This window comes from Microcaecilia unicolor, chromosome 11 (genome assembly GCF_901765095.1).
Source record: "Microcaecilia unicolor chromosome 11, aMicUni1.1, whole genome shotgun sequence".
In the NCBI taxonomy this organism is placed as follows: domain Eukaryota; kingdom Metazoa; phylum Chordata; class Amphibia; order Gymnophiona; family Siphonopidae; genus Microcaecilia; species Microcaecilia unicolor.
This window is the reverse complement of record NC_044041.1, coordinates 168,951,489-168,977,611: the sequence shown is the minus strand read 5'-3', so window position 1 is coordinate 168,977,611 and position 26,123 is coordinate 168,951,489. Positions and strand designations below refer to the sequence as shown.

Here is a 26,123-nt window from a genome sequence, read left to right as displayed (position 1 = left end):
GCCGTGACAGCCAGGGACCGGAGGTTGGGATGCAGAAGCGCCCCTTTGTCCTATTCTTCGGAGGACAACTCCAGAAGAAGAGGGAACCAGATCTGGCGCGGCCAAAAAGGAGCAATCAGAATCATGGTACCTCGGTCTTGCTTGAGTTTCAACAAAGTCTTCCCCACCAGAGATATGGGAGGATAAGCATACAGCAGGCCTTCCCCCCAATCCAGGAGGAAGGCATCCGATGCCAGTCGGCCGTGGGCTTAAAGTCTGGAACAGAACTGAGGGACCTTGTGGTTGGCTCGAGATGCGAAGAGATCTACCAAGGGGGTGCCCCACACTTGGAAGATCTGGCGCACTACTCTGGAGTTGAGCGACCACTCGTGAGGTTGCATAATCCTGCTCAACCTGTCGGCCAGACTGTTTACGTCTGCCAGATATGTGGCTTGGAGAAACATGCCGTAACGGTGAGCCCACAGCCACATGCTGACGGCCTCCTGACACAGGGGGCGAGATCCGGTGCCCCCCTGCTTGTTGATGTAATACATGGCAACCTGGTTGTCTGTCTGAATTTGGATTATTTGGTGGGACAGCCGATCTCTGAAAGCCTTCAGAGCGTTCCAGACCGCTCGTAACTCCAGGAGATTGATCTGTAGACCCTGTTCCTGGAGGGACCAGCTTCCCTGGGTGTGAAGCCCATCGACATGAGCTCCCCACCCCTGGGAGAGACGCATCCGTAGTCAGCACTTTTTGCGGCTGAGGAATTTGGAAAGGGCGTCCCAGAGTCAAATTGGACCAAATCGTCCACCAGTGCAGGGATTCGAGAAAACTCGTGGACAGGTGGATCACGTCCTCTAGATCCCCAGCAGCCTGAAACCACTGGGAAGCTAGGGAGCATTGAGCAGATCGCATGCGAAGACGAGCCATGGGAGTCACATGAACTGTGGAGGCCATGTGGCCGAGCAATCTCAACATCTGCTGAGCTGTGATCTGCTGGGACGCTCGCACCCGCGAGACAAGGGACAACAGATTGTTGGCTCTTGTCTCCGGAAGATAGGCACGAGCCGTCCGAGAATCCAGCATAGCTCCTATGAATTCGAGTCTCTGTACTTGGAGAAGATGGGACTTTGGATAATTTATCACAAACCCCAGTAGCTCCGGGAGGCGAATAGTCATCTGCATGGACTGTAGAGCTCCTGCCTCGTCGAGATAAGGGAGCACGTGCACCCCAAGCCTGCGGAGCGCTGCTGCTACCACAGCCAGACACTTTGTGAACATCCTGGGTGCGGAGGCGAGCCCAAAGGGTAGCACACAGTACTGGAAGTGACACGTTGCCAGACGGAATCGGAGATACTGTCTGTGAGCTGGCAGTATCGGGATATGCGTGTAAGCATCCTTTAAGTCCAGAGAGCATAGCTAATCTTTTTCCTGAATCATGGGAAGAAGGGTGCCCAGGGAAAGCATCCTGAACTTTTCCTTGACCAGATATTTGTTCAGGGCCCTTAGGTCTAGGATGGGACGCATCCCCCCTGTTTTCTTTTCCACAAGGAAGTACCTGGAATAGAATCCCAGCCCTTCTTGCCCGGGTGGCACAGGCTCGACCGCATTGGCGCTGAGAAGGGCGGAGAGTTCCTCTGCAAGTACCTGCTTGTGCTGGAAGCTGAAAGACTGAGCTCCTGGTGGGCAATTTGGAGGCATGGAGGCCAAATTGAGGGCGTATCCTTGCCGGACTATTTGGAGAACCCACTACTGGTCGGAGGTTATAAGAGGCCACCTTTGGTGAAAAACTTTCAACCTCCCCCCGACCGGTAGATTGTCCGGCACGGACACTTTGATATCGGCTATGCTCTGCTGGAGCCAATCAAAAGCTCGCCCCCTGCTTTTGCTGGGGAGCTGAGGGGCCTTGCTGAGGCGCACGCTGCTGACGAGAGCGAGCGCGCTGGGGCTTAGCCTGGGCCGCAGGCTGTCGAGAGGGAGGATTGTACCTACGCTTGCCAGAAGAGTAGGGAACAGTCCTCCTTCCCCCATAACAACGCCTACCTGATGAGGTAGATGCTGAAGGCTGCCGGCGGGAGAATTTGTCGAAAGCGTTATCCCGCTGATGGAGCTGTTCTACCACCTGTTCGACTTTTTCTCCAAAAATGTTATCCGCACGGCAAGGGGAGTCCGCAATCTGCTGCTGGATCCTGTTCTCCAGGTCGGAGGCACGCAGCCATGAGAGTCTGCGCATCACCACACCTTGAGCAGCGGCCCTGGACGCAACATCGAAGGTATCAAATACCCCTCTGGCCAGGAATTTTCTACATGCCTTCAGCTGCCTGACCACCTCCTGAAACGGCTTGGCTTGCTCAGAAGAAAGCTGGTCCACCAAGTCCGCCAGCTTCCGCACATTGTTCCGCATATGGATGCTCGTGTAGAGCTGGTAAGATTGAATCTTGGCCACGAGCATGGAAGAATGGTAGGCCTTCCTCCCAAAGGAGTCTAAGGTTCTGGGGTCTTTGCCCGGGGGCGCCGAAGCATGCTCCCTAGAACTCTTAGCCTTCTTCAGGGCCAGATCCACCACACCAGTCGTGAGGCAACTGAGTGCGCATCAGCTCTGGATCCCCATGGATCCAATACTAGGATTCTATCTTCTTGGGAATGTGGGGATTAGTTAGTGGCTTGGTCCAGTTCGCCAGCAATGTCTTTTTTAGGACATGATCCATGGGTACTGTGGACGCTTCCTTAGGTGGAGAAGGATAGTCCAAGAGCTCAAACATTTCAGCCCTGGGCTCATCCTCCACAACCACCAGGAAGGGGATGGCCGTAGACATCTCCCGGACAAAGGCCGAGAAAGACATAGTAACATAGTAGATGACGGCAGAAAAAGACCTGCACGGTCCATCCAGTCTGCCCAAGAAGATAAATTCATATGTGCTACTTTTTTTTATTTGTACTGTCCTCTTCAGTGCACAGACCGTATAAGTCTGGCCAGCCCTATCCCCGCCTCCCAACCACCAACCCCGCCTCCCAACCACCAGCTCTGGCACAGACCCTATAAGTCTGCCCAGCACTATCCCTGCCACCCACCACCGGCTCTGGCACAGACCGTATAAGTCTGCCCAGCACTATCCCCGCCTCCCAACCACCAACCCCGCCTCCCAACCACCAGCTCTGGCACAGACCGTATAAGTCTGCCCAGCACTATCCCTGCCACCCACCACCGGCTCTGGCACAGACCGTATAAGTCTGCCCAGCACTATCCCCGCCGCCCAACCACTAGCCCCGGCACAGACCGTATAAGTCTGCCCAGCACTAGTCCCGCCTCCCAACCACCAGCCCAGACCGTATATGTCTGCCCACACTAGCCCCGCCTCCCAACCACCAGCTCTGCCACCCATTCTAGGCTAAGCTCCTGAGGATCCCTTTCTTCTGCACAGGATTCCTTTATGTTTATCCCACGCATGTTTGAATTCCGTTACCGTTTTAATCTCCACCACCTCCCGCGGGAGGGCATTCCAAGCATCCACCACCCTCTCCGTGAAAAAATACTTCCTGACATTCTTCTTGAGTTTGCCCCCCTTCAATCTCATTTCCTGCCCTCTTGTTCTACCGCCTTCCCATCTCCGGAAAGACAGACTCTCGGGAGGAGAAAGCTGTCTTTCAGGGGAGGGAGTGGGGTCAGAAGGAAGGCCATCAGACTCCTCGTCAGAGAAATATATGATGTCCTCCTCTGCCTCCCACAAGGCCTCATCATCGGTATCAGACACAAGTTCACGGACCTGTGTCTGAAGCCGTGTCTGTCTCGACTCCGTGGAACCACGGCCACGGTGGGAGCGTCGAGAGGTGGACTCCCTGGCCGGCAGCGGCGAAGCTCCCTCCCCCGACGTCGTTGGGGAGTCCACCTGGGAGGCAGCCGAAACCGGTACCGCAAGCAGCACTGGTACGGGAGACCTCACCCCGGGCAAAGGGCCAGCTGCTGCCTCACTCGACGGTACCAGTGGCGCAAGCACCCCCGGTACCAGAGGAGAAGGGCGCAACAGGTCTTCCAGGATGCCAGGAAGAACGGCCCAGAGACTCTCGTGCAGAGCGGCTGTGGAGAAAGACTGGGAAGCCGGTGCAGGCGTCGAGGTCAGAATCTGTTCCGAGCATGGAGGCGGTACCGGGCTGTCCCAGGTAGAGCGCACCGACACCTCCTGAATGGAGGGTGAGCGGTCCTCCCGGTGCCGATGCCTGCTGGGTGCCGACTCCCTCGGAGACCCAGAGCTCCCGGTACCAAGTCGGGAAGGTGACCGGTGACGATGCTTCTTCGACTTCTTCGAGCGAAGCATGTCACCGGAGCTCCCCGGTACCGATGAGGAGAACGTTGAATCCAGACATCGCTTCCTCGGGGCCGGGGCCGAAGATGGTCGATCCTGGGTGGGCTGTACCGCAGGAGCCCTCAGGGCAGGAGGAGACCTACCCGAAGGCTCACCGCCACCATCAGGGGAATGGACAGCCCTCACTTGCACTCCAGATGAAGCACCACCGTCCGACGACATCAGCACCAGAGGGGGTCCCGGTACCGCCGATGCACTCTTCCGAAGCCTCGGTACCGACGATGCAGGAGGAGGACGCCTCGATGCAGTCGATGTTGATGCGGTCTCCAAAGACTTTGGTGCTGCCGACGCCGATGCACCCGACGAATCTCTAGATGCCGATGCCGTCGAAGCGCCGGAGAACAGAACGTTCCACTGGGCTAATCTCGCTACCCGAGTCCTCTTTTGCAAAAGAGCACAAAGACTATAGGCCTACGGGCGGTGCCCAGCCCCCAGACACGAGGCGTGCCTATCAGTGAGCGAGATTACCCGGGCGCACTGGGTGCATTTCTTGAAGCCGCTGGAAGGCTTCAATGTCATGGGCGGAAAAATCGCGCTGGCGAAATCAAAATTCGCGATGATGACAAGAGGCACCGATACAAAAGGGGGGGAAAACCCATGAGGGCGGCCAACAAGGCCGCTCCCGAAAGCGAAAGAAAACTTACGCTGGGAAAAAGCTAGAAATACGGGAAAAAGGTCCTCTCTCTTTTTTTTCTTTTTTCGAAAAATACGAAAGACGCGCGAGGGTCCTCTGCAGGGCAAAACACGACTGTCCCGAGCGCGGACAAAAGAAGACTGCCGAACACGAGCTGGTTCGGGCGGGAAGACGACCGCGCATGCGCGGTGCGCATCGGCGCGCGAGGGCTAGCAAACATCTTTGCTAGTGAAGATTCCGATTGGAGGGGGTGCCGTGGATGTCACCCATCAGTGAGAAAATATATTTTATACAGTAGCTCCCAATGGACCAAATTTGGGAGTGGATGTCATTGATCGTTTGACTTTGGAAGACTGCTTTCAATTGGCTGTTCGAATCATGTGATTTGTATATGAGAGATGCTGATGCCATGATTTTTTAGCTTTATAGAACTAATGAAAGGACAGTGAAAGAATGGTATGGCATTTTTGAAGAGTTAACGGATCAAAGCTTATAGATATGAGGAGGTTAAGAAGACTGCATTACTAAGTGCTTTTTCACAAAACATGATATGTTGTGGGCATATTGACTTATTGACTGATGATACCTGCTTGAGATTCAGATAACTAGAAATAAGGTACACTTTTTCTGAAAGAAAGGCTTCAATTTGAATAAGAGAATTTTGAAAGAATAACTTTTACCTTAAGGATATAATTGGACCAATGATGAAATCTGATGCTATGAAATATTTTTATGTCCATGAAGCACTTCTGTTTTTGATGTTGTAAAACAGATTATTGATTGCCTTCTGGGCAGTATATAAAATACTAATACTAACGGGTGCCTTTTTGGAATTCTTAGAGCTGAGAAAATCACCAAAAAGTGAAGCCAACATGGAGCCACTGATGCTCAACAGTGCAAAAAAAGACCTGGAGCAGCTAAGAACCAAAAAGACTTATTAAAGTGTCAAAAAGAAAAGAAAAATACTTGACTATAGTGTATCTGAATGTAACGTTCCTTCAGCTAGAATTGAAAAGGATACAAATAAAGGATCTATTGGATACATGAGGTAGCCTGCCATGAAAAGAGGACACATAGAAAAACAGTAAAAATATTACCAGAAGAACAAAAGAAAATTCATGTGTCCTCTTATATGAGCAGTCTAAAAAACAAAACAAAAAACACCCCCCCCCTCCAAAGCCCCACCTATGTATATTAAAAAAAAAGCTTTCTAGGATTTCCAGGCTCAGAGAGCTTACTTTGCATCACTTTCTTTGGATTGTCACCCACTTTATGTAACATAGTAAATGTCAGCAGATAAATACCTCAACGGCCCATCTGCCCAACAAGGTGGCCAGAATTGAATCTGGCACACTGCACAGGTTCCATTTCCTCATGAATAAACACTGGTATACTTAATCTCTATCTGTCCCTTGCCAATTTTGGGGCCCACACCATAGAAGTATGCCTAGCACTGATCATACTGCTTGTCAACAGAGAACTTGTCATTTGGTTGCACAGGCCTGAACTATGATTCAGTATTATATTTTCCTAATTTTTTAAAGGACTATTTTGTTCTCAAATTATATCCTTTGCTGCTTTCATCCTTTTCTTGGCCTGCCACATTTGTCTTATAGTGTTTTCTTTATATACACATGGATATTTCAAGGAACCAATGAAGTTTCAGGCCTAGGAGTTTGGATGGGTTCTATGTAAATATTGCAACTGTTCTGAAAATTACCAGACAATGGCTCACCAAAATGTAGGCATTCTGGGGACTATTAATAAATACATTCCTATTTGCAAACTGGTTTGAGGCTCTGTGAGAAATCCCTTAGGCTGGTAAGGGTATCTCCTCCTCTTAGGCAAAAGTTTAGCATTATTCATTTGTCAGCAGTGTCAGTAGAAGCAATCATCATTCCTTCTCTGACCTGAACACATCAGCTCTGCAGCATGCTCATCCTTACCCAGTCCCAATGAATGGGGGATTCAAACCCATATTCCTTGTATCACAGTGAACACATCAACTCTGTCAGGGAACAGATGCATCCATCTTTGGGCCGGAGGTTAGCAAATCCTGACATCCAGGCTCTGGGGAATGTGCAAACTTTGCACTTTTAACATATTAGAACAGTCTGTTAAGCATTCTTGAACTAATGGAGGGAGGGACAGAGAACACACTTGCTGGGAATTACTGTCCATTCAAAGTTACCCAAGCAGCATGCAGTTGCAATAGTCATTGGAAAGCTGCCCTGTGCTCATCCTCTGAACACTTCTACTTACAGTTAAGAAAGGATGCCGGGTATTCTGGAGCACTCTGCTCTCAGTCACAGTGTGAGCCACTTCGTCCTAAAGAGGAGAGATGCAAAGACTGTTTTTTCAGGACTCAGCAATTCACACATGGCAGTCCATGTAACCATTCCAAGATACATACAAAACAGCAATCTCCTACACACACTCATAACCCCCTCCACCCCCTACGGTTGCTTTCCAAAGTATTTCAGATTTTGTATATATGTGTTTTTCTTTTTGTTATCTTTTGTTCCTGTTAACAAGGAGTGGAGTGGTGGTGTTTTTTTTTTTTTTTCATCCACTTCTGATAATTTTATGGTTCCCTTTCAGGAAGCAGCTCACAAAGTTTGAACTGATTCAAGTGTGCCATGGCTGATGTCCCCACCTGCAAGCAAGATGCCACATTTTTGAGTCCTGTAAGAGTCAGGACTCAAAACCGGACCTAAATCATCCAAGATTTTACCCTCATAATCACAGAATGGAAGAAAGTGTCTTGCTAATATCACATCTCACTGTTCAACTATGGGGGCAATTCTATAAGTCAGGGGTGTAGCTACGGGTGGGACTTTGTCCTGATCTTCCAATCAGGAGGATCTTCTAGGTGCTAGTTAGGCTGCAGTGGCCTGTCAGTTCTGCCGTGGCTGAGCTACATCTATTTAGGCAGCCGGCAGCAAAAAAAAAAAAAAAAAAAAAACCAGGGATCAGCTCTCCTACCTGCGGCAACTTCGTTAATTTTCTTTTTTAGTGAGAACTATTCATTCAACTATGGGAGCAATTCTATAAGTCAGGGGCGTAGCTACAGGTGGGCCTAGGTCCACCCAATCTCAGCTCAGGCCTGCCCACTTTGTCCTGATCCTCCAATCAAGAGGATCTTCTAGGTGCTAGTTAGGCTGCAGTGGCCTGTCAGTTCTGCCGTGGCTGAGCTACATCCATTTAGGCAGCCGGCAGCAAAAACAGACAGCAGCTCTCCTACCTGTGGTAACTTCCTTAATTTTTTTAGTGTGAATCCAGGTCGGAATGGAAGTCGGCTGCTCTAGCATCACTGCTGCAGTGCTGTGTTCTCACTCCAAGCTGGCTCCAGTGTACTACACTTTCTAAAGCGAAGGTTTGCGTTGCAATATATCAGGTCGTATTGGATGCTGTTTATAAGTAACATTTGTGAAGGTCGCAGGTTGGTACGGGCTGTTGATATTCTCATATCTGACCATCGGTCTCAGGGCGCCTGGCTTGACTCCCCCCTCCCATGCTCCCACGGTGCTCACAGAAAGATCTGACGCCAGTGCCACAGCTTGGCTGGTCGGGTGTCCTCCACTGTGCCAGCAGTAGCTGGAGAAGTTATTGAGCCCTCAAAGGCTCGCTCAATCAGCCTTGAGTTGAGCTCCCTCCCCCCAGGCCTCAGCCCCTCCACCACGGACACAAACAGGTCACTCACAGGAGATAGCAGAACACTGAGCACTGAGCACAATCTGCAGTGCTGAGTCTGCACTTGCCACCACATGCACACTAGTATATGGTGTGCAAACGAATTTGGAAAACTGAAGCCCAGCTGCCCAGGTAAAATAATTTTGTTTTTTTAAATAGATTATGTACAATGTAATGCTTGTGGTGGGCTTCTGGGTGGGGGTGGGCCCTTCACTGCCTAGGAGAAAAAAGTATATTTAATCATTAAATATACTTTTTTTATTTTAACTGTGCACTGAGCCCTCCCCCACCCCCACCCAGAAACCCACCAATATTAATATTTATTGTTGGTGGGTTTCTAAGTGAAGGTGGACCATTCACTGCCTAGGGGAAAAAAGGTTATAAATTTAATAAAGATGAGTTTCTGGGTGGGGGTGGACTCTACAGTGCCCAGGACATTAAAAAACAAAACGTTTTATATTTAATGCTGGTGTGTTTCAGGGTGGGGGAAGGGGAGATTGGGAAGGGCAGGGGACAGGATAGGGAGGTAGGGGAGGGCTGATGCCGGGCCACGGGGATGGATGGGGAGGGGCAGGGAAAGGAAGGACTACAGGACAAATTTTAATTTTTGGTCCTTTATTTTGTAATTGATAAGGTTGGTCTGTGATCTGCCTGTGACTGCGAAGGTGAGAGATTCTGCTGGCATGTGGTCTGTGTGAGGATCTATGAGTCTGACTTGTCTGGCTATTCCAATGGGATGTGTATTGCTGTTGTGCATATTCACGGCTGCCTTTTTAAAAGGTACTGTTACTGGTATTCGTGTTCAGAATTGGTTTTAAGGTTTGCAGCACAGGCTCTAAGAAGCTTCTTTGCAGGATATAGTGTTACTTCACAAAGTACCTGGCAGTGAAGGGATTTTGTGTTGCTATTATTGAGGTGCTACCAGAATTTGAAAACATTTTTCCTATGGAAAGCTGTTAGGGGAAACATTCTAGCTATGTTCTGTATGTATCCCAAGAAATGCTACTCATATACATAGTAACATAGTAGATGACGGCAGAAAAAGACCTGCACGGTCCATCCAGTCTGCCCAACAAGATATATATACATAGTGCCCACTCATATTAGCTCTGGGCCCACCCAAAATGTCAGGTCTGGCTACGCCACTGCTATACGTAGGTGCCTCCATTTAAGTACCACGAGACAGGAGGGCCACGATCCAGTCTGGTTTTCATTATTTCCCCAATGAATATGCACAATATTCATTTGCACACAATGGAGTCAGTGATTGCAAATGGATGTCATACATATTCATTGGGGAAATCACGAAAACCTGACTGGGTCATGGCTATCAAGGTTGCCCACACTTGCTATAATGGAACCCAGGCACCTAGGTTCTGTTACAGAATACTAGCATAACCCGGTATCAGTGTGCCTAACATTTGGACGCCTGTACTTACACCAGCCATACAGCTGGTGTTAAGTGTACCTGTCTAAAGTAGCAGGCATAACTTAAAGTATTCTGTATGTGCACAGTTCTTTAAATTAGTCACCTTATTTTCTAACTCCTCTTACTCTCTTACCTATATATTCCACCTTTTTGCTTATACCCTTCACTGTCAATTAAAATGTTCTATTATGTATTGTGTTGACATTGTAAGTAGTATACTATGCCATACTTTGTATTATTTGAATATTTTTACTGCTGTAATTGCCTATTGCTCATGTTTGATTTATTCTTACTGTACACCACCTTGAGTGAATTCCTTCAAAAAGGTGGTAAATAAATCCTAATAAATAAATAAATGTGGGAGCCCCACCTATGTCCTGCCCTATGTACGCCCCTTTGCAAAGGAGAATCCAAGGAGTAGGGTAGATAGGCACTTCCAAAAAGACCGAGGGAGACGCTAGTTCAAACAGCTGATCTTTATTGAAACAACTCCAAGGACTTGACACAGCTGCTGTGTTTCGGCGTCAAAACGTCTGCTTCAGGAGCCTTGTGATGTTTGCTGTATAAAGGTAGGCAATGTTTTCAAGATCATATACAACTTTAAATGAATAGAGTAGATCTGAAGTCTTTGAACACCTGTTTGAACTAGCGTCTCCCTCGGTGTTTTTGGAAGAGCCTATCTACCCTGCTCCTTGGATTCTCTCTTGTTGATGCGCGCAGGGACTGAGTGTTCCTCCAACTTTGTGTGGTTGTCGCCCCTTTGAAAATACATGCTATGCAAGTTAAGTGGGCACTTACAGAATAGTACTTATGAGTCCTGCTAGCACTTTTGCAACGTGTGCACATATAAGGGCTAGTATTCTAAACATTTACTTGAACAACATGCACATAACTGTGGTCACCTAGGTTATAGAATTGCCCTTCATGTAACTAGGAATTACTTAACTTCTGCTCATCCAGGTTTAATTGGGCAACTCTGCTCCTTCTTTATTTCAGAAGCTGCTCTGAAGTTCTTGCATCAAGATCAAAACAAGGCACAAGAAGTAGTGGTGGAGGTGATGTCAGCCAAGCACAATCAAGACTTGTTGTGACACAACAGTTCATGAATCTCCTATGAGCATTCTTGCTGCAATAAATTCCTTTGGGAGATGAAGGCGGCCTGGCCACAAATAATAAAACATATCGCCCTGCATACACCGTTCATCTATACGTTCCTCTCCCTTTCAAGGGAACATGCCACCTACTTTTGCAATGATGACCTCCTTCCTCAGGATCTTCATGGCATAATAACGGCCCGATGCCTTTTCTCGCACCAGGATGACTTTGCCAAAGGTACCTTTGCCCAGAAGCTTGAGATAGTCAAAATCATTCATAGTCTGAAAAGGAAGCAGAAGCAGATGTCTGAAAAACTTTTGGAGAATACCTTCCTCTACCCCTCATCTCATGCCCCAAAACTATATATAAATACTTAGACACAACAGATACAGTTTTGACTTTATATACAATTTATGCATACAAAGGTGACATGGGTACATAAGAATATGTAAAATCATGAAACCAAATACTAGAGAATTATCCATTTCTACTAAAAGGTCTTCAAATATATTTATATAAAAATATAAGTTTTCTCCTCACTCATTCGAGATTGGGCAGAGATCTCTGTCCACAGGAGGTTTTTATAAACCTCTGCTCTGGCATATGATCTCTTATCACACATTATTCTGGACTGTATTGGTCAGTGAAATGCTTTCAGCTAAACAGACAGGTAATGCTCACACAAAAGCTTTATTTCATTAACAAAGGCTTGACTCAACACGAGCCATGTTTCTGCTTTAGGGCCTGCTTCAGGAGTCTAAACCTTCTGCCCTGAAAAGAGCAAATCACTGAAAGGAGTGGAACCTCATTTTAATAATGTTTTGCTTATCCACTATGGGAAATCACATTAACAATGAGTGTCATTACCTGGTGGCGCTATTCATTTTGGTACACATTGTTAATGCAATTTTTCAAAGTGGATGAGCAAAACTTTTAAAGATGAGGTTCCACTCCTTTCAGTGACTTCAGGGTACTAGGTTTAGACTCCTGAAGAGACCCTAAAGCTGAAAAATGGCCTGTGTTGAGTCAAGACTTCGTTAATGCAGTAACGTTTGTGTGTGAGCACTACCGGTCTGTTTTCCATCGACCCCTGAATGATTTGCAGAGGATTATTTCTTGTTTGTTTCATCTTCAGCTAAACAAACAAAAAAAAAAAAAATCAGACTCTGTCTCACCCGCTCGGAGGCTCTCAAGACCCATGCCCAGTGCATGCAAAGTCAATTCTATAACTGGGTGCCTGCATTTACATGCCACCATACAGAATACTGGCATTTACATGTGAAAATGGCAGCAAAGTAACTAGGCACGTTCTGTAAGGTTGTGTGCTAAATGGCATAGTGCGTAAATGCAAAGGGAGTGTCCATATGAGCGAAGCATGGTAAGGGCATAGGCGGTGATGCAGCTTACAGAGGCCTATGAATTATATGTACATTTGTGCATTTAGGTGACCAACACACCAGGATTATGTCTAACTGCGGGCGCCTAATGCAAGGTGCACTGATGCTGGGTTAAGTTAGTATTTTATCACAACGTGGTTGCCCAGATGCTGTTACAGAATAGGCTCTCACCATGTGGCATCAGGGTGCATAAAAGGAAGCCCCCTGAACTGACCCTTTAATGACCATTCTAGTTTATCCATTACATTACATCATATTTATATACCAACCATTAAAAAAAAGTTAAAGGTGATGCACAATAAAATAGAGGGTACAATTAGACAAAATAACATCCACTTTGTGCTTTCTGAGCTGCTCCAAGTAGGACTTGAGGTGACTCAGTACACAAATATATAGTTAAAAAAAAAAGAAGTAGAATCTGTGTAGTTTTAATCATTTGATAATTTAATTTTTGGGCAATCTGTTTCCTGGACATCTTACCACTTTCGAGTGTGCTTTTGTTACTGCTACTTCCATCTCCTCAGCCCCTGTGGTATCACTGGGAGAGCCACACTTATAATCCATGGTCTCTTCCTCTTCTGGCTCCTGATTCTTTAAGCTATTGGCAACTGTCTGAATCGCTCTCATCCATTCTTCCCTAGCCAGGAGCAAGGACCATAAATCATTCACAAAATTTATTTAAAAAGACTACATATACCTCATTCCCAGATTAAAAAGGAATATAAGGATATCAGAATACAAGCATTAGAACATGAAAACAAAATAAAGGGAGCAAACAAAAATATCTATACCAGTTACAATTAAACAATAAACTACAAGTATATAAATTACTAAAATACACTTTAAACAAACCATACCTAAAAATCACATAAAATGTTCAGAGTGATCATGGATTTATAAGACAGCAGAGCAGGAGATGGTGAACAGTGCCAGTATGGAAGATCACAAAAGATTCAGCCAAGACACAGAGATAAGCAAGCTAATATTAAACTGAAAAATATAAGGAATAAATTCACTGTAATAGGTATCCTGCAGATAGCAGGATAAATCAGCCACTCAAGTGGGTGATATCATCCACCAGCATGTAGCATTTCCACAGATGTCTGCAAAAACCTAGGTGGTTTTACTATGCATGCATGGAACTTATCACACACAGCCTTCTCTCTTATGTACAAGCTTAGCTGAGGAGCCAACTCTATAATAGCAGACAAGAGGGTATGTGCACCTGATTAATCTGCAGTCCATAGAGAATAACCATTATATGTGAGGAACTTGATTTTCTAAAAGGGTCAAGTAAAAATAAATAATCAGCCACAAAAGCAGGATTTCCTAGCTAAGGATTATCTACCAATAAAAATGTGTGTGTGTGTGTGGTGGGGGGGGGGGGGGGGGGGGGGGGGGGGGGGGGGGGGGGGAGGGGGGGGGAAGAGAGAACAAATGCTAAGGAAAATTTTGGTTTTACCTGCTAAATTCTCTTTCCAGGCATATAGTTTACCCCTCTGCCAGTAGATGGAGACAGAGAACAGAAATTTGTGAGGACTAATCAATATAGGGCACCATGCAGCCAGAAACTTCTCAATATTCTTTTCTCCAGCACATGGTAGATGAGCTAGCTGTGCAGCTGATGGATCCGGGTATGAGGCTTGGAAACTGGTTTGACAGCTTGTGGTCCTGATGAGAGTGCAGGCTGAGTAGAGTGCCTCTCATCCTTGGGCTGCTTTCTGGTATGGGGTAAATACACAGAGGAGCCTGGGTTCTTCTCCCTCGAGATAGATAGGTATTTTGTCCTCTCTCCCTCCCCCTCCCCTCTAGGTGCACAGGACCAAGATTATTTTAGTAAAGTTTATGGCCATATTTGAAAAGAAAAAAAAAAAAAAAGAGGACTGGAACAGGCAGCAAGCCAAGAGGGCTACACTGTGGAGAGGTGTGGAAGTGCCAGCCAAGTGAGAAGTCACCACAGCCTGGGATTGATCAGCTGCTTGCAAGGAGTGGCAGTGGCAAGGTATAGGTGGGTTTAGTGTTTCTATGCCAGAAGTGCCGCTTGTTTGGGGGCCTGCAAGTCACCCAAGGCTACCTCTCTGCTGCTACATCTGTGGGAACTGCCAACTGGGAGCTGGCTCTTGCAATTTCTGCTGAAGTGGCTCAGAAAAGTCATTGTGGGCAGGCAGCAGAGAGGCAATCTTAGCTAGAAGTAGATGCAAGAAACTCCCCAGACTCCAGCAGTAGGGTGGCCCAGAGAGAGAGGCTCTGGAGGGAAGCTCCAGCACAGGAATAAGTGGCAATCTTGGTCACTTGTAGCTGCTTGCCATCAGTTTCCTAGAAACCCCCACTCTGGCTCTGGAGGAAGCTTTTTGGGAGTCTAAGCAGCTCATAAGTGCTCCTAAAGTACCTCAGGGAACAGATCTTCTCCCTGGAGTTTATTTTGCTAATGCACAAGGTCTACTACTCGAAACAAGTGTCTCGTGACCCCCCTCTGCTAAGTAGTTCTGAGGATTGTATCTTCAGTCTCCTGGGGGTTTGGGACCCAGAGAATCAGGATGCCTGGCTCAGGAGTCCTAGCAGTGAGCAGCATGTGCTCTGGGATAGTCAGCCTGGAGGATTGAAATCAGCCTCTGGGAACCCAGATCTGGAGGACAGGTGGTTATTACTGGTGGATGATGATGATGATGACAACCTTTCAGTGGTGGCACTCATGATTTCATAGGCACTAGCTGTCCTTAATATTGTTTAAGAGACTGGAGGACATGAAAGTTCAGGGTCATTATTTTGGAGGGCCTGCATAAACATTCAAAGTTCCATCCAGTGCATCAGGCAATGCAGGCCCTAATTATTGTACAGTGGGCTACTGCAGAGGCATGCCTACAAGTAAGCAGGACTATGGAGAAGCTGCACCTATTAATGCTGTTAAGAAGTTAAAGTACCAAAGATTGATGCTCTGGTCACAGCAACAAAGACTATCACCATCCCTTTGGAAGGGGTGCGGCTTTTAAGGTTACCAAGAACAGACAAATGAGTCCTTGTTGAAGCACACATTTGAAGTAGCAGCCTTGGTACTGTATGCAGCCATCTGAAGTAGCTATAAGTCTAGGACTTGTTTGCACTGAGTCCAGCATGTTTCCTCAGGTCTAGAAGAGGAAGGCATGCTCAAGGCAAAGGAGGCCACTGGACTGGAACACAATATAGCATATACTAGTAAAAAAAGGCCCGTTTCTGTCAGAAATGAAACCGGCGCTAGCAAGGTTTTCCTTGGAGTGTATGTTTGATAGAGAGTGTGTGTGAGAGATGGAGAGTGTGTCAGAGAGAGTGTATATGAGAGACAGAGAGTGAGTGAGTGTGTGCCCCCTCCCCCTCCCTTTATGGTCTAAGGCCCCCCTTCCAGCCACCCATGTCCAACGACCCTGCTCGCTCACCTGCCCCTCCTTCATCTACCCAGGTTGTGTAACCAATTCTTCGGGGCAGGCAGGAAAGATCCCCGGTCCTGCCTGCCCGCTGCTGGCGCTGACGCTCCCCCACTACCGGATCGCTGTTCAAAATGGCCGCCAAGACTTCCAATGGTGGACTCACGAGACTTCTGCTGAAGTCTTGGAGGCCGCCCTTGTAAGTATCGGTGGCCATTTTAAACAGTGATCCAGCAGCGAGGGGAGCGTCAGCACCAGCAGTGGGCAGGCAGGACCGGGTATCTTTCCTGCCTGCCCTGAAGAATTGGTTACACAACCTGGGTGAATGAAGGATGGGTAGTGAGCGAGCAGGGTTGTTGGACATGGGTGGCTGAAGGGGGGGCAGGGAGAAAGGAGGGTTGCAGGACATGGGTGGCTGGAGGGGGGCAGGGGAGAGGAGGGGCGTTGTTTGATGCGCCACTCCTTGCCACTTGCTCCGCATGTTTCCTTACTCCTCCCCCTGCCTGGGAATCAGCTGTGAGTGACGTCAGCCTAGCTACAGAGCCTAGCTCAGCTGCCTGGGAATCAGCTGTGAGTGATGTCAGCCTGGCTACGGAGCCTAGCTCAGCTGCCTGGGAATCAGCTGTGAGTGACATCAGCCTGGCTACGGAGCCTAGCTCAGCAACTCCGAAGGCGCCATGGACACAGGCAGACACATTAGAACGTTGGTGGTTAGAATTATTATATAGGATGGTGGATGCCCCTTTATGACCTCACAAGGACCTCTGCAAGCAGCACGGCTGTGGCTGTGTTGGCTAAAAGCTCTTATGGTTCTGATATTGGGTGGTGAGTGCTACCAAGGACCACTTTGTAGGTTATATTTTTGAAGGAAACTCCTTTTGGAAAAAATCTGGAGATGCTGGTATAGGACCAGGGGTGGGGGGAGAGACTCCAAGCTCCAGAGGCTTTCAGAGGATAGGTCCTGAGGACAGCAGCATTCTAGTCAAAGTAGGCCAACATTCTGGGAAGTGTGGAAGTATCGCCCAAGCAAAGGTTTGTCCTCTCAGAAGCTGAAATTTACTAGCAGAAGTCAGTCCTTTCAGATGTACAGGAAAGCTGGGGGGGGGGGGGGGGGGGGGGGGGAGAGGAGGCAATTATGCTCTGGGGATCCTCTCCACAGTCAAATAGATAGGGGGTCAGCTCACCAACTCCCTCAACTGTTGACCCTTGGTAGAGAACATGACAATAGAGTCTACTCTTCAGTGCCTTGGTTTAAATTATTCTCTCTATTCATGCCTTGGTTTAAATCATTTCTCTCTAATTGTGTTTACTCAGTATCTAATCATGGTACTTTATTTGCTGAGGTACCATTTGTAAAGTTGAGGTATGGGGTGAAAGTGTGGACATAAGTAGCCTGAAATAGTAAAAATGTGCCCTAAAGAGGATGGAGTTAATACTTCAAAATGACCCTGGAGAACACAAATTGACCAAATCTATTGTCACAACAAGATCTGTACCTCAAAAAATGTGAATGTGTGGACATAAGTCTATACTGCAGCTTTACAAACCACTTAAATGAAGGCCAATCTAAGATAGATCACCAATGCAGTATAGTCATTTTCAAACCTGCCTAGAGTAATAAAGACAGAAGCAATTTGTTATCTAATTAGAGATTGTCCAAAGAAGTCACAGACTTACTAGTAACAAAAACAAGCAGAAAATTGGGTGGACTTTCTATGGGCTTTCATCATTTCCATATATGATGCACTTCCTCATCTGTAATCCTGCACAGCAGCAGTTCTCAAACCTGTCCCCAGGGGACCACCAGCCAGTCAGGATACCCCTATTGAATACACAGAAGAGAGATTTGCATATACTGGAAGTCTCATGTGTAATCATTAAGGATATCCTGAAAACGTGACTGTCTGGTGGTTGTCCCCCTGGATAGATTTGAGAACCCTGGTATGCAGGATTTGTTTGCTTTTATTTATTTATGGTTCATTTGTATCCCACATTTACCCACATGCAGGCACAATGTGGCTTACAGAAAATTAGGAAAATTTACAAATTTACAATTTAAGAAAATATTGTAAGGTTGACAAAGAATAGACAAGGAGGGCAGTAGCTAACAATGGGGAACTAAGCAGGGTGGGGGATCGTGAAGGGAGAATCAAGCAGCAGAGTAGCTAGGGGAGTACGTTTTAAAAAAGAAGTAAGTTTTCAGCAATTTTTTTTAAAGAGGATGTGGTCCGCTTGCGTTTTGAGGTGCTGCGGAAGAGCATTCCAGTATTTAGGACACCAGTAGCGGAAATAAAGAGGTGAAAACCATCTTATATTTGATGCCCTTGCAGTTTGGGAAGTGTAGTTGGAGATAAGACCGTACTGCAGGCGTGGCATTCTTTGGTGGAAGATCTATCAAGTTGAGCATATAGTCTGGAGCAACACCATAGATGAGTTTGTGGGTTAAGGAGCAGATATTAAAAATAATACATTCCTTTACAGGCAGCCAATGTAGGTTGTAGCGCAGAGGCTCCACATGTGCAAATTGTTGTTTTCCCAGAATCAGTCTCGTGGCAGTGTTCTGGACTGTCTGGAACTTTTTCAATAAAGAGACCTTGCAGCCCGCATAAATCCCGCTGCAATAATCTAGATGGGATAAGACTAACCAATGCACAAGGGTACGGAACAGCTCTCTGGTAAGGAAATATCTTATGCGCTGGAGCTTCCACATAGCATTAAACATTCTTTTGGAGACCAAATGTACATGATTGTCTAACTGTAGGTACATATCCAGATTCACTCCTAAAAGCCGCAGACTGTTGGAAATTGGAAGAACATAATCCTTAATGGGAAGCGTTGTCTCAGTTATTTGGTTATGGGTGGACGAGAGTATGAGACATTGAGTTTTTTCTTGTTTAGTTTAAACCGAAACACCTGAGCACAGTGTTCAACAGCGGAGAAGCTAGCTTCAATGAGATTAGCAATTTCGGATATGGTGGTATGAAAGGGGATGTAAATGGTAATATCGTAGGCATAGATGTATGGATTTAGGTCTAAGTTTGCTAGAGCTGAGGCTAGTGGCATCAACATGATATTAAATAAAGTTGGAGAAAGGGGTGAACCTTGGGGTACCCCGCAAGAGGCATTCCATGGAGCAGAAGTGGCGGAATTCACTGTGATCTGGTAAGTTCTTGTGGTCAAGAAGCCCTTGAACCAGTGTAAAACAGACCCTCCTATTCCGAATGAGTCTAGTAGATGAAGTAGTAGGTCATGGTCCACCATATCGAAGGCGCTTGACATGTCGAATTGAAGCAGTAGTACCTTCTGTCCGATGGATAGCTCTCGTTTGAAATCTGATAAGAGGGTGACTAGAACCGTCAGTGTGCTGTACTGAGCACGGAAACCTGACTGCGAGTGGTGTAGGATATCAAAGTTAGTCAGGAATTCACTGAGCTGAGCGTTAACCATACTCTCCAATAACTTGATTACCAATGGTATAGAAGCCACTGGGCAGTAATTTGAGATAACATCAGATTTAATCTTAAGGTTCTTTGGTATGGGTGTGAGAAGAATATTACCATGTTCTGGGGGGAAGTTCCAGAGCTTAACATATGGTTTAGGTAGCGAGTCAGATCTTCAACAAAGCATTTCGGGGCCACTTTTAAAAGATGGGTTGGACAAACATCCAATCTACAGTACTTGTTGGAGAACTTTTGTAAAGCATTGGATACGCTATCAAGTAATAGGGGACTGAAGTTGGTCCATGTACGACCAGCCAGGCAGAAATCCACAGATATGGCCAAGGATTCTAAGAAGTCATCCACCTCAGAAACACTACTAACAGATGTTGACCACAAGCCTAAGATTTTCTCTTTGAAGTAAGTGGCAAGTTGGGCGACAGATGGATGATCGTCACTAGAGACTTCTAACTTTCGGGTATCAAGGAAGGAGCTTAGAAGATGATAAACCTTTTTTTTTTTTTTAATTTGTTTATTGAATTTTTGCAACTTAAACAGACATACAAAAACTGTTAAGTGAAATACAGCTTTAGAAACAAATTAAATATACAGGAATGTACTTTCCTCAATAGTAACATATCATTCAGCTTCATTAGACCTCAATAAAAGGAGGGGGGTAGGAATTTGTGAAGATTACATTAATCTCTAAATAAGAAATTGATGCCGCGTACATTCTCGTTTTACTCCTTCAAAGTCTCTATCGTTGTTTTGAGTCTAGGAAAGATTTAAGCTGATCAGGATTAAAAAACACATATTTTGTTTGACTTAACCTTACAAAACATTTACATGGATATGCAAGAAGGAAGGAACCTCCTATTTCTATTGTTTTAGACCTCATAGAAAGAAACAATTTTCTTTTTTGTTGGGTAGTCTTTGTTACATCTGGATAAATCCAGATTTTTTGTCCTCCAAATATACGATTTGTAGTTTTGAAATAAAGTCTCATTACTGAGTTCAAATCTTGCTGGAAGACAAAAGAAACAATCAAGGTTGCTCTTTCGGTTGCCTCTTCTAAAGATTGTTCCAAAATGGCTGTAATGTTATTTAAGTCCATTGATTTCTCTCCTTCTACTTTTTTAATTGTATTAGGTATATAATATATTTTATTTAATGGCGGGATTGCCTCATGTGGAAAATTTAAATTTTCTCTTAAGAATCTTGTAAATATTTCTAATGGGGGAATCCCTACTAATTTTGGAAAATTAAGTAGACGAAGGTTTAGTCTTCTATTAAAGTTCTCCATTTGCTCTAATTTTCTTCTTAGTTCCATATTATCTTTTATTGCAGCCATTTTAAATTCAGTAGTTTGAATCATCTCTTTCTGTAAAGTCTCTATCTTAGAGGAAAAATCTTGTTTTACAACTTCTATGGAGTCCTTCAATTCTTGTACAGTGATATTCAAAGTTTTTACCTCCTTAGAAGACTGCTGCAAGGTTTTGTCTATATCCAGCAATTTCAGCCATATCTGACCTAGGCTGACCTCCGGTTCTTTCCCCGCTGCAGCTGTTAGTTCCACAGGGTCGGATGCCCCACAAGGTCCTCCAACGTCAGCCTTTCTGGCTTGCGATGGGTTTCCCTCTCGACTAACTGTGTGCGCAGGGCACGGAGGAATCATAGAGTCCGGCGGGGGGGGGGGGGGGGGGGTAGAGATGTTTCCGTTTCCAGCGAGGTAGCCGCTTCACCGGCTCCTCCCGCAATGGACTCCAACCCGCTAATTCCACGAGAGAGAGCAGGGAATAAGCGTTCCAAACCTGTGCCGGTAGGTGTGGGAACTTTCCGGACGACCCCTTTCCGTTTCGAGTGAGGCATTTTCAATAAGGAAAAAAGGAAAAATTTCTGAGGCTAGGCTGGAGCTGCTTACCAAGCCTCCGCTCTCGGTGCCATCTTGACACGCCCCCCCGATAAACCTTTTTTATGTCCTGGCCTGCAGACTGTAACTTAGTTGAAAAGTATGTACATTTTGCTTGCCTGACGGCGTACTTATATTTGCGGCGACAGTTTTTCCAAGCTCCTAACGCTAGATCTGTTTTCCGTTTACACCAAGATCTTTCAAGTCTTCTAGTCTCTGTTTTTAAGGTTTTAAGATCAGCGGAGAACCATGGTGTTGAGTTGCGGATATAGGAAGTTTTGAGATGTAATGGCGCAATAGAATCTAGCACGGCCTTGCATTTATCTTCCCATTCAGTGAGGTAGCGGGGTGAGTTTGTTTGCAACTCCCTGTCACTACTATAAAAAGACTTCCAGAATAGACGGGGGTCAATGATACCTCTAGAATAGTACATGTGAATCTTGTGAGGCTGGGAGAGACCCAAGGTTTGCCAACGTAAGGTGAAATGTAATTTGTAGTGGTCAGACCAGGAAGTTTCAAACCATCTAATGTCATGCAGGAGAAAGTTGGTATCATCTGAAAATTTAAAGGAGAGACGATCCAACGAGTGCCCTTTATAGTGAGATGGGCCAATATTAGGGCAGTTTAGGTCCCAAAGACGAAGAAAGTCTAAGAATTGAATAGTATCCGGCGAATTAGTGTGATCTAAGTGGAGGTTAATATCACCCAGTAGGATTATGTTTGAATTAGCCAAACAGATGTGCAAAATAAAGTCAGGAGTCAGTTCACAGCGCTTGTAACTTATGGGCTATGAAAGTATGCTGGCACAACTGACTGGTTAAAGTTCCCCTATAATACTGACACTGCTTACCACAGACATCAAAATTATGACCTTCAAGGTCCAGCATTTCAACTCGCAGAAAGCCAGGGCTCAAAAGGCTATTTTATCAACTAGGTAAGAAACATGAGGTCCCATGACACAGAAGGTTTGATATAAGGCTTCAACTGAAGCAAGCCCCGCAAGGGCCTGACAACTAAAGGATGAAGAGAAATGGATTTACCTCCCATCAATACTGCTAGTCAATTTTATCTCAGAATTATTGTTAAAGAGCTTCTTGTTAGTGACTTCAATACATACAGAATCCCCTTGGTTAGGAAGTATTTGCAGATTTCCTAGCCACTTAAAAATAAGGCTACTACCACCAGCCTAGATTACTACAAACCTGTCTATTTTCCCAGTTTTGGGAAAACCAGTTGAGAAAGTAATGCATTTCCAAACTGAGCAGTATTTAGATGAAGCAGGAGTCTCCAGTCATGGACTGCATTCCATTCAGGCCAGGGAAGTGTTAGCAATTATCATCATTGGTAGATGACATCCAAATGCAGGCACATATGGGAATGAATACTCTCCTTGTCTTCTTAAACTCGCCCTCTATATTCAATATGTTAGCTCATGGATAATCACTTCAACAGCTAAAAACCACAAACAGAAGGAACCATACTTTAACTACCATGAATATTTTCTTGAAGATAGGATGTATTGCATGAAATGCGGAAATTTCTGCTCAGGGTTTATATATCTCACATGCAGAATGTCTCAGGGATCAATAATATCCCAAGTACTCTTTATGTCCCCTTTGACCAAGGTAATCCAGAGTTATGCTGTCATCCATATTTAATAAATAATTGGATGTCATGTGTTTTGAAAATGTGTTTTTTTTTAATGTGCTTAGATAAATGATTGGAAGGTTGAAATCTGAAGGATAGCTGGTGGGTGGTTTAGTTTTATATTGGATTAAAAAAAATTTAATCTGATTTTATGTATTGTAAATTTTATGATTTTGCTATTTAAAAGTTTATTTTTTTACAGTTTTGTACTTTTGTCTTTTTGAATTTTGATTGCAAAGGTGGATTATAAATACTGAAATTAAATTAAGTGATATGCAAATGATATCTAATTGTTCGTTAATATGGATGAGAACCAGACTTCAGCAATTGCCAGACTGAACTCCTGTTTGCTGGGTGTTGGTAACAGACTCAAATCTCACATGATAAAAATAAATTCATCCAAATCAGAGCTGCTTTGGATAAGAGTGCTTACAGTTTTTCCATTGATCATGGATATGGAACCTAAACCTAAGGACGTGGCTCACAGCACGGGAATCTATTTGACACCAAATTGACACCAAGCTGTCAATGGAGCCCTACACCCCCTCAGTTAACCCTACATCGATACACTTAATACTAAATAAGTTGATTTCACCCATATGTATCCCAAGAGACATTTGGCCAACATTAACTAATCTCTTCACAAAGAGTATTGACTTCTGTAATTCGTTTTACCACAGCTTATTCCTGAACATAATGAAATGTCAGGCTTTTCCAGAATATAGTAGCAAGAATGTTAACCAAAGCAAGACCAGAGACTAATTCTGCAGGAACTGCTCTGGCTTCCAAGTCCTAAATGCCTCCAATTATCTATACCAACAAGATCTATTTTGAAACTTACAAGATCTCCGAAAGGCTTTACTTGGCAGTTCTGAACACTGTAATTTATGAGACAGCATTTAATCTGGTTGGACCTGAGGTCTTGAATGGGAAGCCCACATATGTGACCCCCCCACCATCCCAATTTGGTGAAGAAGAATTTGGAAATGCAAGCCATTCAATATACTGACATGGATAAGCCACCAAGGCAAAAACTCTATGACCTTATCCATGAAATGGACATATTTCTAAAGATTTTCAGTGGCTTGATTCCACTGGGAGTTAAGCAAGAGCATCCTGAGTCATAACCAGGACCTGTACTACATGTCCTCCATATACATACCCCTCACCCCCACCCCAGCACTTCCACCCACCCAATGCTGGGGAGACAATGGATGGGGAGTGATTTTTGTGTCCCCATTTCCCTTATGCCTTGTATGGTTGCACCATTCACACAGCCATCAGGATGGCCCCAAGGGATAATATGAACTCTTGAGGCCACATGCCTAACATTCTTAATATGTCCCAAACTGATGGACTTCACCATCGTCATGAACTCTGATCCTGCTGGTAGGGAGAAAGGCTTTTGCCTGAGTCAAGTTTAGTGGAACCCCAATGAATTCCAACTTAAATATAGGACAGAGCTTTAATTTTAAGTAATTTATGATGAACACTAGCAACTTCAGCACTTAGATGATGGGACACACAGACCCTCTTGCTGCTACCTGAGATGAAGTCTTAACCAACCAATCATCTAGATAGGAAAACATATATACACTTTGCACAGATATGATGCAAGGGACAGAAAGAAGGCTAAGAAGTGGTAAAAATGGTACTAAAGTTAATACTCTCTGATTCCTAATAAATCAGAGATACCTTCTGCAATTGGGATGTATCTTCATGTGGTAGTAGCTACTTTCCCTAGTTTAGAAAGGGGATAATGGTGCCTAAGTTACAGTCTCTAACTTTTACATCACATAAAACGGGAAAGAGGTAGAACTAGATGACATGAGGTTGTATGTGTGTGTGTGTGGGGGGGGGGGGGGGGGGGTGGGGTCTACTTAGTAACACCAGAAAGTACTTTTTCACAGAGAGGCTAGTCGATACCTGGCATGCCCTCCTGCAGGTGGTGGAGGAGACAAAGACAGTAATATAATTAATGTGTGGGATAAACACAAATTAATCCTATATGGAAAAGGAATGAAATCAAAACAAACAGTGATGCTTAGATTGGAACTCCAGTAATTGGGAAATAAGGCCAGACTTCTACGGTCTGTGCCCTGATTGATACAGATTTTTTTTTTTGGCGGGGGGGAGGGTGGGGTGTGCTTTGATGGCAGATCCAGTAGTTGGGGAATAAGACCAATGCCGGGCAGAGTTCTACAGTCTGTGCCCCGAAAATAGCAAGGACAGATCAAGAATGTATGTGTTATTTCATCATATCATATGCTATGAGTTCATCTTGTTGGGCAGACTGGCTGTTACTATGTTACCTTTCCTCACCTCCATTGTAACCATTAGCCTCACCACAGAGATGGTCTCTGATCTCTGAAAACAGGCCGTGATACACGCACATTACAAGAATCTCAAATTGGATTATCCCTCTTAACAATTTTAGACCCATCTCTAAAATTGTCGAGAAATTTGTGACAGCTCAACTCACCATCTATCTAGAAAAGACTAATGTTTTCTATCCATGCCAGACAAGTTTCCATGCACATCACTCCACTGAAATTACTTTAGTAAGACTCACTGTGTCAAACTGCTACAGGAAAGAGGGAGGGATGGCTGGCTTTTTTTCATCTCTTTAGACCTATCAGCTGCCTTCAGCCTAGCTAGCCATAATATACTTCTTCAAAGATTGTCTGACCTCAATATCTCTAGTGTACCCCTCCTCCTGGGTCTACTCTTATTTTATCAACCATTCTTTCACTGTCCAACTAGCTGCTATATCCATCTCTCACTCCATGCTTTTCTGGAGCTCCCAAGTTGCCATCCTCTGTCCCATTCTCTTCAACGTTTTTCTGGTCCCTTTATCTACCTTACTTAGATCCCTTAGGTTTACTTTCTTCATCTATGCTGATGATATTCAGCTGTTTTTCCCCCTCAATTCTTACTCACCTTCAACATTTGCAGTACTTTCTTCTAAGTTAGATTTGCTTGCAGACTAGCTTCACGAGTTTAAATTAAATATCGCAAAGTCTGGATTCTTGATTTTTTTTCCTCTTCGTCTTCCTCTGCTTTGCCTGCTCTTATCATTGAAGAGTTTCTTTATCCTATGCCAGATCAGATCACTACATCCAATAACTTGAGCCTCCATCA

General features: G+C 45.2%; 1 protein-coding gene across 1 annotated transcript in view; it reads right to left on the bottom strand.

Annotated features, from left to right (window-relative positions):
• Nucleotides 1-26,123, bottom strand: part of AKT2 (AKT serine/threonine kinase 2) — a 227,166-nt gene that overhangs the window by 37,555 nt on the left and 163,488 nt on the right. Inside the window, exons 5-7 of the mRNA XM_030220064.1 lie at nt 13,072-13,228; nt 11,344-11,475; nt 7,240-7,305 (exon numbers count right to left, since the gene is read on the bottom strand). Of these exons, the coding sequence (XP_030075924.1) occupies nt 7,240-7,305; nt 11,344-11,475; nt 13,072-13,228 (355 nt within the window). The remainder of the gene's footprint in view (nt 1-7,239; nt 7,306-11,343; nt 11,476-13,071; nt 13,229-26,123) is intronic.